The following is a 14,140-nucleotide window of genomic DNA, read 5'->3' on the forward strand; positions in this document are numbered from 1 at the left end:
TTGAATGAGTCAGCACTAGTGCACCCTTTTCTGTGTGACTCTAAATCCTATGAATAACAAAGGATGACATCGGTACAAATTCTATTTTATTATTAAGTTCAAAGTGAACAGGAGCCAACAACTCTTTTTTAACACCGTGCTTCCTCTGGATGGCTACATGTGCTGTGACCTATTCTAGTGCTTTTCGATGCAACCTGAGTGGCAGTATTGTAAGAGGTCCTTCTCTTGCTTCCTAACCTTTACTGGGTACTTTAGCACTTTGTATTCTATTCTAACAAATTAGTTAATCCAATTTAAAATAAACTTGTTAAGGTGTGTCAATTCTTTCTGCTTGAGAGACATTTAATTTTTCCTTTTGGAAAAAAAAGCGAAATGTAATTTCTGACCATAAGAACTAGTATTAGAAATGTTGGCACTGCTTGGGTATTTTTGGCTTTCAGAGCTCTCCTGTTTGCTGAACTGTAAATTGAGTGCCTGATTTGGGATTGACTTACAGATAGGCAGCCTTTGGGGTTCTCAATTTGCCACATCATCCGTGGGATTGAAACTCAGCCAGATATCCTGCGCCTGATTATTATCCAGTGATCCTTACTTGTAATGCCCTCCAAGTTCAAATGATTACTTGGTCAGTCATGAAGAATGGCCACTTGGATGTGGTCCTGGGAGGTTGCTGGTGCCTGTGAAGTTCAATGTCAACACATGTCCCTGTTTTCCAGAAGGAAACAGGAAGGGGTATTTTTAATTCCATTGATAGCACAACTTAGTGGTGAAATGGGAAATTAATTATCAATGTAAGGAGCCCGTGCTTCTGGCTTTTGATACGTGGGTAATTTTTAACCTAAAAAGTGGCTGGGTTTGGGTTGGTTAAGATGTTGAAACTAAAATTTCATACCTGACCCCAACCTGCCTTGAACCTGCCCACATCCAGTTTTAATGGACGTGACTCGGGGGCAGGCAGGCAACCAATTCGTTCTCAGGAGGCGGGTCAGACGATAACAGCTGTTAAGTAGGCTGTGTGCCTCCATTTTAACAAGCTTTTTATTTATAACTAATTTCGGCTGAATTTCCCATGCCTCGGGAAACATGGCAGGTAAAAGGAAGCGAGAAGGGCTGAATCCATAAGGTAAGTGCCTTTTTAAAGCTCTGCTTGTGGGCCAGGGGGAGCAAGAGTGATTCCCCCCGGCCCAACGAGCTTGCCTGCTTCCAACTCAACGATCGGCAACTCTCCACCCCCGACCACCATTTCCCGACCACCATCTCACCACAAAATATCAGGGCTATAAAGTTTTTCATCAATAGTAGAAATAGCACTTTTTGCTGAGCGAGACTGTTTTATTTTGTTTGTCCATATAGCATCAGGTAGTGTGTGATTCTGATGGAAAATATCTCGCTTGTCCTTTCAGAACTGGTGTGTGAAATTATAGCAAAAGACTCTATTGAGAACTCAACTGAGATGAGTATCTGCTCAGAGGAAGATGTTCTAAATTGCACATTTGAATCCTGTGATACCGAAGGGAAAGGTAACATACACTTGCTTGAAATGAATTCTATGCTGTAACCTAATCACAATTTTTAGGTGATGCCAAACACTTTAATTTAGGTCTACAGAGGTTATAACTACAATACGGTTATACTAGGATATACCTATGGCTGCATACTACAAAAAGGAGGTATGTGAATTGGAGAGGATGCAGACATGAACAACAGAAATGATCCCGAGTGTAAAGGGGCTGAGCCATGAGGGAAGGTTAGAGAAACACATGCTCTACAAGCTAAATAAAAAGGTTAAAGGGGCATTCATCAAGCCATATCAAATACCATATGGTATAGATCTACAAGATAAAGCCGGCATATTACTTCAGAGTAAGCCAGGTTAAATAGGAATTTAAATGAGTGAAAAGTAAATTTAAAATGGATTTTAGAAAAACTTCTTTATTCAAAGGGAGATAAATGTTTGGATAATTGGTGGAGACAAAGATAGTGGGGCATTTAAAATGCAGTTGGATCTTAGGATCTTAGGGTGAGAAAAAGGGGCTTCGATGGACCAAATGACCATTTCTCATCCTGGACTGTTCTTATGTTCCTGTATACAGTCTATTGTAAAAGTTGATTGCATTTTAAACCTGCTGTTTTTCAGTTGTTAATGGAGTCCAGCTTGACTGTCCCTCTTGTGTTTGTAGGGGAAGTATACGTATCCAGAATCATTGAATATCTGGGAGATGTAACAGGTCAAAGCTGTGAGAAAGGGCAGCTAAGATTGCTGCACAAAATGCTAAATCCTGAAGAAAGGGATGTTGCTGTGAATTTAGCAACCTTCCACAACATCATGAAGCAGTGGATAGCTGAATGCAGACAGGAGGGGTAACTACCATAGTTTACACATAGATTGTGTATACACTGTTATAAAATGGTGTGTATATTTGAAGCTTTGGTAAATGGTAAAATAGTGTTATGAAGTTTAACATTTCTGACATGGGATGGATAATTCACTAATGTATCCAAGTTAATTTGAATTCATCCTAAAGAATGAAAGAAGGAATGAAAATATGAGTATATTTTCTTTTGGCACCCTCCACCTGGTGCTTGATAGACGCACTGTATCTGAGAAGCGCTATGCTTGTTAGAGGGGAGTTGCCCATAAATTTCCTGTCTCAGGCAATTTGTACGGAAATCAGCATCTAGCAAGCCCTTGGACCCACATATCTGGTAAAACAAGACCCACCCACCCCCCCCACCCCCATTAAAACCCACATTTTTGGATCAAACTTTTGGTCACACTTTTAATATCTTCTTCTTTAGCTTGGTGTCTTTTCTTTGATTATGCCTCTTTTAAGTGCCTTGGGACATTAATCTACATTAAAGGTGCTGTATAAATGCAAGTTTTTATTGTTTAAAGCTCTTTGGCATGTTTCCACAACATATGATAAGGTTCTATTCAAATATAACTCCTTTTAGATGTTCCTTCTACCGAGCAAAATAGATTACAGTTAACTGTAAAGTTACTTGTTGGCTATTTTGCACTACCACTAATGAGGAGTAGAGCAGGAAGTCTGTGTGGAAAAGAGGGATGGGTCTAGGCTGCAAATACCATCTTAATCCCCACTTCCTCACTCAGATAGCACTTGAGCACATGGCTGGAGATCTGGCTCTTTCAAACAGCCTCGCTGTATTCCTGAAGAATAAACTGTTTGAAATAAAAGAAAAATAAGAAGTATTCTGATGGTTCATTGGTTAAATGCATTCCTTAGTAATACTGAGCCATATTGATTAGGAAATTTCCTTTTTTATAATACCAATAATAACTCTTATTTATATAGTGCCTTTAACGTAGTAAAACGTTCCAAGGTGCTTGTCATGAGATTTGATTTTAGAGAGGTGGTAAGGGTGGTATACACTTGCCAGTGTTTAAATTGTAAAGGAGCTAATGACTTGACTATTAACAATGTAATCTCTCTAGGCTCTCCAGTGGAAAAAATGAAGAGGCCACATCCATAGAAAACATTTGTATATTGCAGACAGGTTTGTATGATGCTGTACCAATCTTTAAATGTGCAATCTTTAAATGTTAATTGGTAAAGAGGGGGGTAATGAGGATGATTTTTTCAGTTTTAGGGGTTTCTTTCCACTGGCCACTGAAGGCTTGAAGCTCTGCGTATAACGTTGAAGCAAGATAACTGATGCCTATAGTGAATATATTCAAAAATTAGACCTGTTGACCTTTCTGAAATTACTTTATAGGGCTAATTCTGCTCTTAACTCACAGGGAACATAGTTTGGAGAATCGTGGCTACCATTTTCTATTTCTGACCCATTTTCCTTTGAATGTGTCTTCTCTGGAATCATGAGATTTTGGAATTAACCTTTGTGTTTAATGGTTGTTGGCTTCTAATTAATTTTAAAAGACTAGTGTTATTCCAGATAAGAAATCTGAATCAACTTCAGGGCAACTGGAAGGGTACGGAGGCGATGTGAACAGAGGAAACCTGTAAGTACCCGTGTAACTATTGGACTTGAAATGAGCAACAATGAAACCAGTCAATTTAGTAGTGAACCAGTAACAGTAGGAGTGTGTGTAGACCACACTGACCAGTAATTGTATCTTAATACCAATGTGTACTTGGTGCACTATGTCACAATGTCTATTGTGAAAATTTGGTTTTATAAACTGTCATGTATCTAGACATGTTACTGCTTGTACTATTACAAATGATGTGCCACCAGAGGGCACTACTATGGGAAACTTGTACACCAGCTGTATGGTCACTAAGGTGTGCCACCAGAGGGCACTGCAGTGGGAGACTTGTAGGTTACCTGTACAGGTGGGCCAGGCCTAGTATAAAAGCAGGTCACCATGTGTGATCCTCACTCTGGAATTACATTAAATGGACTAAGGTCACTACAGTTCAAGTACAACACATTGCCTTATGGAGTCATTATCAGAGCATCTAAAGACATAACAATTGACGACGAGGAGCTTGTAACACTGATCCAAGAACAAGCCCAAAGAGCATCCTCACAGCCAGACACCGGTTTTATACCCACCGACGGCCTGAAGGTCAGGAAATCGCGCAATATGCTGCAGACCTCAGGAGGCTGGCGGTATCGTGTGATTTTGGCGACCACCCCACCGAAGTGCTGCGGGATATCTTTGTCATCGGAATCGGCCTCGAGGGCCTTCTTCACAGGCTACTATCTGCGGATACCACAGTCACACTGCAGAAGGCCATCACCATGAGCCAGGCATTCATGACCTCGACCTGCGCTTCTAGGCGGATGACTCATCCTCAGGACTCAAACCCGGCAAGTACTGTATACAGAATGGTGCCCTTTAGAGGCTGGACTGTAGAACGTGAATCTCCTCAGGGGAGAGAGAACAGGCCCCCGAGTCCTTTAACTCAGGGTCCGCCGAGGGGGGCTAATCGAGTAGCACCATGCTGGCGTTGCGGAAGGAATCACAGGGCTCACCAGTGCCGTTTTAAGGACTATGTGTGTAAAGGCTGCAGCACAAAGGGCCACCTCCAGCGAATGTGTAAAAGAAATATGACTCACTGTGTCTGCAGATGGCCATGAAGCGATAGTCAGAGAGGCAGCTCAGCCCCACGATGAGGTGTACGGCATGTTTACCTGCACCACAGAATGTTCCCCATTGAGGGTGGAAGTCGAGATAAACGGCGTTCCAGTCTTCATGGAAGTGGACACGGGGGCGAACCAGTGCCGTTTTATGGGCTAAGGTTTGGCAGATGGAATACAATGTCGGAAAGTGTGAGGTCATCCACCTTGGGGGAAAAAAAACAGTAAAAGGGAATATTATTTGAATGGGGAGAAATTACAACATGCTGAGGTGCAGAGGGACCTGGGGGTCCTTGTGCATGAATCCCAAAAAGTTAGTTTGCAGGTGTAGCAGGTAATCAGGAAGGCGAATGGAATGTTGGCCTTCATTGCGAAAGGGATGGCGTACAAAAGCAGGGAGGTCCTGCTGCAACTGTATAGGGTATTGGTAAGGCTGCACCTGGAGTACTGCGTGCAGTTTTGGTCACCTTACTTAAGGAAGGATAAACTGACTTTGGAGGGGGTACAGAGACGATTCACTAGGCTGATTCTGGAGATGAGGGGGTGACCTTATGATGATAGATTGAGTAGACTGGGTCTTTACTCGTTGGAGTTCAGAAGGATGAGGATTGATCTTATAGAAACACTTAAAATCATGAAAGGGATAGACAAGATAGAGGCAGAGAGGTTGTTTCCACTGGCAGGGGAGACTAGAACTAGGGGGCACAGCCTCAAAATACGGGGGAGCCAATTTAAAACCAAGTTGAGAAGGGATTTCTTCTCCCAGAGGGTTGTGAATCTATGGAATTCTCTGCCCAAGGAAGCAGTTGAGGCTAGCTCATTGAATGTATTCAAGTCACAGATAGATAGATTTTTAACCAATAAGGGAATTAAGGGTTACGGGGAGAGGGCGGGTAAGTGGAGCTGAGTCCACGGCCAGATCAGCCATGATCTTATTGAATGGCGGAGCAGGCTCAAGGGGCTAGATGGCCTACTCCTGTTCCTAATTCTTATGTTCTTATGTAGTCAGTAATGAATCAAGAAGCTTTTGAGAGGCTGTGGGACAATCAAGCTGAATGACCCAAGTTGGTCCCGGTTCAGGCAAAGCTGCGCACCTACACCAATGAACTTATCGCAGTCGTTGGTAGTGTGGATGTAAAGGTACTCCATGATGGCGTGGTGCACAAGTTACCACTGTGGATTGTTGCAGGTGATGGACCAACGCTATTCGGTAGAAGGTGGATGAAGAAGAACCATTGGAGCTGGGAAGATTTAACCCCTACAGCAATTGATGTCCCCCGTGCTCAGAGGCAAAGCAAGCCCTCACCTGAGGTTGGATCCAGCTCCAGAGAGCAGACCAGTACAGCACCCGAGGCACAGACCGCTCAGCACGACTGCGTGGAGGTGACCCAGCTGAGACAACCCGAATGCACCTTCCAGGCTCCAGTGGCAGGACTCCGGAGGAAGAAAATCGGATCCAAAGGTAACTTCCCAGCTTCGGTGGCAGGACCCGGGGAGAAGAGGATCACAGCAGTCGACATCGTGGATGGAAGAAAGATGGCGCCGGTTATGAATCTGGACTTGTATATACTCTGTACAGCCACCAGAGGGCTCATTCTCCGGAGTCCCAAGGGATCTCTCAATCCCTTGGGAGCACAGGTATGTAAGAGTGCTTCACAGGTTGGAGAGGCACTCTGGAGACGTGCAATAAAAGACTAAGGTCACACTTTACTTTGAGCTCACAGTGTTCCGTCTGACTCTTTCTCCATACACTACAACTGACGACGAGACACAGTTAGCGAACCCAAAGATGCAGAGAACAGTGGGCATCCTGGAGAAACTCTCGAGGGAGATGATTGGGAAATTTTGTGGAGCGAATTGACCAATACTTCGTGGCCAACGAGCTAGATGGGGAAGGGACCGCTGCCAAACGTAGAGCGATCCTCCTCACCGTCTGTGGGGCACCAACGTATGGCCTCATGAAGAATCTGCTCACTCCAGCGAAACCCACGGAGAAATCTTACGATGATTTGTGCACACTGGTCCAAGAGCATTTGAACCCAAAGGAAAGCGTTCAGATGGCGAGGTACCGGTTTACACCTACAAAAGATCTGAAGGCCAGGAAGTGGCGAGTTATGTCGCCGAGCTAAGACGCCTTGCAGGACATTGCGAATTTGAAGGACATTTGGAGCACATGCTCAGAAACTTTTTCGACTTGGCATTGGCCACGAAACCGTACTTCGCAAACTTTTCACGGTAGAGGCCCTAACCTTGAGTAAGGCCATAGCGATAGCTGAGGCGTTCATTGCCACCAGTTACAATACTAAGCAAATCTCTCAGCACACAAGTGTTGCTACAAGTACTGTGAACAAAGTGATGTTGTTTTCGAATCGTAACGGACAGGGCAGGTCACACATACCTGCAGCTACATGTCCGCAGATGTCTCAGAGTCCACCATCAAGGGTGATGAATGCAAGGCCATTAACACATTGTTGGTGCTGCGGGGGTGATCAACGTTTCCATTCATGCCGATTCAAAGGATACATTTGCAAGGGCTGTGGAACAATGGGACACCTCCAATGAGTGTGCAGGCAAGCTGCTAGGCCTGCTAAACCTGCAAACCACCACGTTGCATAGGAGGACAGATCCACGGAGGATCACGATGAAACAGAACCTCTGATAGAGGAGGCGAAGGTACATGGGGTGCACACATTCACCATGAATTGTCCCCCGATAATGCTGAAGGTTGAACTAAATGGACTCCCGGTGTCAATGAAACTGGACACGGGCGCGAGCCAGTCCATGGGCAAAAAGATTTTCGAAAGGTTGTGGTGCAACAAGGCCTCAAGGCCAGTCTTAATTCCAATTCGCACGAAACTAAGAACTTACATGAAAGAACTGATTCCTGTAATCGGCAGTGCTACCGCAAAAGTCTCCTACGATGGAGCGGTGCACAAGCTACCACTCTGGGTGGTACCGGGCGATGGTCCCACGCTGCTTGGCAGGAGCTGGCTGGGAAAAATACGCTGGAACTGGGACGACATCCGAGCGCTATTGTCCGCTGACGACACTTCATGTGCACAGGTCTTAAACAAATTTCCTTCGCTGTTCGAACCAGGCATCGAGAAATTCCAAGGAGCAAAAGTGCCGATCCACCTAATTCCGAGGGCGTGACCCATCCATCACAAGGCGAGAGCAGTATCGTACATGATGAGAGAAAGGGTAGAAATCGAGCTCAACCGGCTACAAAGAGAGGGCATTATCTCACCGATCGAGTTCAGCGAGTGGGCCAGTCCTATTGTCCCAGTCCTCAAGGGAGACGGCACCGTCAGAATCTGACGATTACAAAGTAACTATCAATCGTTTCTCTCTGCAGGACCAATACCCACTTCCAAAAGCCGACGACCTCTTTGCAACACTGGGATGAGGAAAGACGTTCACGAAGCTGGATCTGACTTCAGCCTGGATGACGCAGGAACTGGAGGAATCATCGAAGGCCCTCACCTGCATCAACACGCACAAAGATCTTTTTGTTTATAAGAGATGGCTGTTTGGAATCCTATCAGCGGCGGCGATATTCCAGAGAAACATGGAAAGTTTACTGAAGTTGGTCCCGCACACCGTGGTCTTCCAGGATGACATCTTGTTCACAGGTTGGAACACAGTCGAGCATCTGCAGAAGCTGGAGGAGGTTCTTAGTCGGCTCAACCGCGTGGGGCTCCGGTTAAAACGCTCGAAGTGCGTTTTCCTGGCACCTGAAATGGAGTTCTTGGGAAGGAGGATTGCGGCGGACGGCATCAGACCCACCAATGTGAAGACGGAGGCAATCGAGAACGCACCGAGGCCACAGAACGTGATGGAGCTGCGGTCGTTCCTGGGACTCTTGAACTACTTTGGTAACTTCTTACCGGGTCTCAGCAGCCTGCTAGAACCACTACATGTGTTATTACGAAAAGGGGGCGAATGGATTTGGGGCAAAAGCCAAGAAAATGCCTTTATAAAAGCGAGAAAATTGTTATGCTCAAACAAATTGCTTGTGTTGTATGATCCATGTAATCGTTTGGTACTAGCATGTGATGCGTCGTCATATTGCGTCGGGTGTGTATTTCAACAAGCCAATGATTTCGGGAAGCTGCAATCGGTTGCTTATGCATCCAGGAGTCTGTATAAGGCCGAGAGAGCCTACAGCATGATTGAAAAAGAAGCGTTAACGTGTGTCTATGGGGTAAAGAAAATGCATCAATTCCTGTTTGGGCTTAAATTTGAATTGGAAACTGTCCATAAGCCACTTATATCCCTGCTTTCCGAGAGCAAAGGGATAAATACCAACGCATCGGCCTGCATCCAGTGATGGGCACTCACGTTGTCCGCATACAACTACGCCATCCGCCAGAGGCCAGGCACAGAAAACTGCACCGATGCTCTCAGTAGGCTGCCATTGCCCACCACGGGGGTGGAAATGGCGCAGCCCGCCGTTCTAGCCATGGTTATGAAAGCATTTGAGAGTGAGCAATCACCCGTCACTGCCCGGCAGATCCAAAATCTGGACAAGCCAGGGCCCCTTATTATCTCTAGTCAAAAGCTGTATGCTTCACGGGAGCTGGTCCAGTGTCCCAGTGGAAACGCAGGAGGAGATAAAGCCGTTCCAACGGCGCATTGATGAAATGTCAATATAGGCAGACTGCCTTCTGTGGGGCAATCGAGTAGTGATCCCCAAGAAGGGCAGAGACACCTTCATCAATGACCTCCACAGTACCCACCCAGGCATCGTAATGATGAAAGCGATAGCCAGATCCCATGTGTGGTGGCCCAGCATCGATGCGGACTTAGAGTCCTGCGTTCACAGATGTAATACATGCTCACAGTTAAGCAATGTACCCAGGGAGGCGTAGCTAAGTTTATGGTCTTGGCCCTCCAAACCGTGGTTTAGGGTCTATGTCGACTATGCAGGCCCGCTCTTGGGTAAAATGTTCCTTGTGGTTGTAGACGCGTACTCCAAGTGGATTGAATGTGAGATAATGTCGGCCAGCACGTCCACTGCCACCACTGAAAGCCTGCGGGCCATGTCTGCCGCACACGGCTTACCCGATGTCCTGGTGAGCGACAACGGGCCATGTTTTACCAGTGCTGAGTTCAAAGAATTTTTGACCCGTAACGGGATCAAACATGTCATATCTGCCCTGCTTAAACCAGCGACCAATGGTCAGGCAGAGAAACATAGAAAGCAGGGCAAACCATCAAGCAAGGCTTGAAGAGGGTAACTGAAGGCTCACTGCAGACTCGCCTATCCCGAGTCCTGCTTAGCTACCGCACGAAACCACACTCACTCACTGGGATCCCACCTGCTGAACTGCTCATGAAAAGAGCACTCAAGACACGGTTCTCGTTAGTTCACCCTGATCTACATGAACAGGTAGAGAGCAGGCGGCTTCAACAAAGTGCATACCACGATAGCGCAAATGTGTCACGCGAGATTGAAGTCAATGATCCTGTATTTGTATTAAATTATGGACAAGGTCCCAAGTGGCTTCCCGGCACTGTCGTGGCCAAAGAGGGGAGCAGGGTGTTTTGGGTCAAACTTTCAAATGGACTCATTCACCGGAAACACTTGGACCAAATCAAACTCAGATTCACGGACTACCCTGAGCAACCCACCTTGGACCCTACCTTTTTTGATCCCCCAATACACACACCAGTGGCAACCGACACCACGGTTGACCACGAAGCAGAACCCATCATCCACAGCAGCCCTGCAGGCCCAACACACCAGGCAGCCCAGCAAGGCCAGCTGCACAGCAGCCCAGCGAGGGCCCAACAAATGACTCAACAACACCAGCCTTCACACCTAGAAGATCAACCAGGGCAAGAAGGGCCCCAGATCGACTCACAATGTAAATAGTTACACTATTGACTTTAGGGGGGAATGTTGTTATGTGTCTTGACTTGTATCTACTCTGTACAGCCGCTAGAGGGCTCATCCCCTGAAGTCCCAAGGGATCTCATAATCCCTTGGGAGCACAGGTATTTAATCAGGCTTCACAGGTTGGAGAGACACTCTGGAGACCTGCAATGAAAGACTAAGGTCACATATTACTTTGAGTTCACAGTGTTCAGTCTGACTCTTTCTCCATAAAAACAGCACGCAAACCACGAGGTGCAGCGCTGATGGAGCAACACGTGGTACCAAGCGAAGAAAAGGATTGGGCTAAAGATAGCAAGGCCCTCTTAAAGGAGGCCAGCAACCCACCACACTTAAAGGGACAGTTCCACATTCTCAATCAATGTAATAGCAACTGTGAGTCAAATGTAAAGCTTGTAATTAATGATCAGAGTTTTATATACGTAATAAGCAAAGAAAAGTTGTGCGATTGCGATCGGAGATACAGTTTATCTACAATGAGTAATGAAACATTGTGCGATGTAGGATTTCAACTGTATTCTGATTATATAGCGGGAAAACACCCATCGGGAGCACACGGGTCCAGTGGGCTACCCAATGCTGTAGTCTGCGTCCCTGGGACCAGAGTGATGCACCACGGAGTGTGGCCACAAGCAGTTAATATGGACAAGCTGTAGAGCAAGTGATCTCAGGAGGGATACCCTGCCCCTGATCGGCTCCACCTCTCAGGCATCCGATGGCACCAACTGCCACGAGCCTGAAACCGCGCTAAGACGCAGCCCCCAGACCCTATCGCCCCTAAGGCTACACCCGGGAATGAAGGGTCACCCGCAACGGTCCTCCCAAATGGGACCGGGACCAGCCAGGATCCCAACCCAAAGAATGCCCAGGCAAGTGACTCAGCGGTTCCCTGCGCACTGCCAGACGACTGCCCCTCAGGGAGCAGCAGCGACCCGGGGTGCAAGGAAAGGACAGTGAGGTCACAGGCATCTGTGAACCTGCCTGACGCTAGGAGCAACAGCAAAGGCCCCGAGAATAGGCAACTTGAGCCAACCGGGTTCCCACTGCCAGCACTGGGCATCGCGCCGCCACCAGACTACCTGGACACCACCCAGCAGTTCTGGAACTAGCTTGTCCTCACTCACCGGTGCTGACACCAGCACTGAGTCCAAGTATGTATCAAGAATGTACCTCACCAGTCAAATGTACCTGCCTCACAACTGTACCACAAATGTTTATGAATGTATCTAGCACCAGCATAATCTATATGTAGGGGGGAGAGAATGGAGTGGTCATGGACTCTCAAAACACAAACCACCAGCACCTCTACTGCCAACAAAACACCATCTACTCACCCAAGATGGAAATGACCCCCCAAGGGTCAACCAGTCAGAGCTAAGCCCAGAGCACAGTCAATGCATGAAGGTGATTTGCACTAAGGACTTGGGAGAGAGTGATGTCATGTATCGAGACATGTTACTGCCTGTACTATTACATATGATGTGCCAGCAGAGGGCACTACTATGGGAAGCTTGTACACCAGCTGTATGGTCACTAAGGTGTGCCACCAGAGGGCACTGCAGTGGGAGACTTGTAGGTTACCTGTACAGGTGGACCAGACCTGATATAAAAGGCAGGCCATGATCCTCTGGAGTTACATTAAATGGACTAAGGTCACCAGTTCAAATACAATACATTTCCTCGTGCTGTCATCATCAGAGCATCTAAAGACAACATAAACTAACTGAATAAATGTGTGTATACGATACATAAGAACATTTAAAAAATCTTGTGACCCGTACCTAATTTATCTCTCCGACCTGTGCTCACAATGTAGGTGGGCTGCCAGCACTATTAGCACCGTTTATTGGTAGCTCACCTCTGGGAGGAAGAAAATCACGTGCTGCTGCACCATTGAAGTGGCTATAGAATGTTGTGCAACCATTTTGATTCTAAGTCAAGTTGGAGAACCAGAAAATGTCAGAGTCAAGTTATTTGGGCCAGAGAGCCTCAGAATTTTCAGAGTGGAAGTCAGATTTCAGCAGATGACGAACCAGATTTTGGGAATGATGGGGGGGAGCCCTACGAAGGCTGTAGTGATGACCCAATGGAATGAGGTAGCCGTGGCAGTGACTGCCATCTCCAGCACCCCATCAACATGAAAGCAATTCCAGAAGGAGTTCAATGACCTCATCAAGTTGGCCAGGCTTAGAAGAAAAAGTACTTACTTGAAACAAGGCTTTCTTTGTAGCAGATTTGCCTTTAGTACCAATCTTGCCCTCTGTGTGCGCCACACAATGTAGTTCATCCCTGAAATGCCACGAAGAACGTAAGAAATAGGAGCAAGAGTAGGCCATATGGCCCCTCGAGTCTGCTCCGCCATTCAATAAGATCGTGGCTGAATTTCTGCGTCAACTCCACTTTCCTGCCCTATCCCCATATCGACAAGAAGCATGAGACCCTTCACATCCCTGTCTCTTCCTGCAATTGTTCCGTTGCTTACAGCCTCAGAATCCTAGTGGAATTGAATGAGAGACCCTGTTGCCACTTTCCTGCACCTGTCCATATACTCATTAAGGATGCTCACTCACACCTGGATGCAATTCCTTAAATTGGAAATGCATTCTCACTGTCGACTTTCTGTTAAAAGGAGAAGATTGCTTTCAATCCCAGGCAGTGAAGTACCACCAGGGGGAAGATTTTAAAGGCTCCATTTTCATGCGCTACTTGAAGATGAAGTCTGAAATTGCTAGCAAGGAACTTGAGCAGCAGTTGGAAAAATAGGAGAGGTGCCAGCTGCAGATTGATCAGGCTACAATGGTGCTTTACAGCAGCTGATCAAATACAATTTGACAGTCCAATTTGTTCCGACAATGTTTCGACTACTGGTCATCTATGCAACTTCTGCAAACCTCTCTTTTTCTGTCACCATATGGGAAGCCCAGCAACAAGCAAAGGAAGATCAGGTAGAGGAAACGGGAACCTCATATTTGTCAGCTTCCATTTCACCATCACCCATCCCATCATTGCCTTACACAAGCACCAGCACAGACATAAGAACATATGAAATAGAAACAGGAGTAGGCCATATGGCCCGTCGAGCCTGCTCCGCCATTCAATAAGATCATGGCTGATCTGATCATGGACCCAGCTCCACTTCCCTGCCCGCTCCTCACAACCCCTTATCCCCTT

The 14,140-nt window shown here is 46.5% G+C and overlaps 1 protein-coding gene across 5 annotated transcripts in view; it reads left to right on the forward strand.

The window, feature by feature from the left end:
• LOC139230085 (inositol 1,4,5-triphosphate receptor associated 2-like) overlaps positions 1-14,140 on the forward strand; it is a 131,984-nt gene that overhangs the window by 3,470 nt on the left and 114,374 nt on the right. For all 5 annotated transcript variants that reach the window (XM_070861893.1, XM_070861890.1, XM_070861891.1 and 2 more), the window contains exons 2-5: positions 1,404-1,520; positions 2,181-2,361; positions 3,458-3,519; positions 3,919-3,985. In XM_070861893.1, coding sequence (XP_070717994.1) covers positions 1,404-1,520; positions 2,181-2,361; positions 3,458-3,519; positions 3,919-3,985 — 427 coding nt within the window. The remainder of the gene's footprint in view (positions 1-1,403; positions 1,521-2,180; positions 2,362-3,457; positions 3,520-3,918; positions 3,986-14,140) is intronic.

This window comes from Pristiophorus japonicus, chromosome 19 (genome assembly GCF_044704955.1).
Source record: "Pristiophorus japonicus isolate sPriJap1 chromosome 19, sPriJap1.hap1, whole genome shotgun sequence".
Classification (NCBI taxonomy): Eukaryota; Metazoa; Chordata; class Chondrichthyes; family Pristiophoridae; genus Pristiophorus; species Pristiophorus japonicus.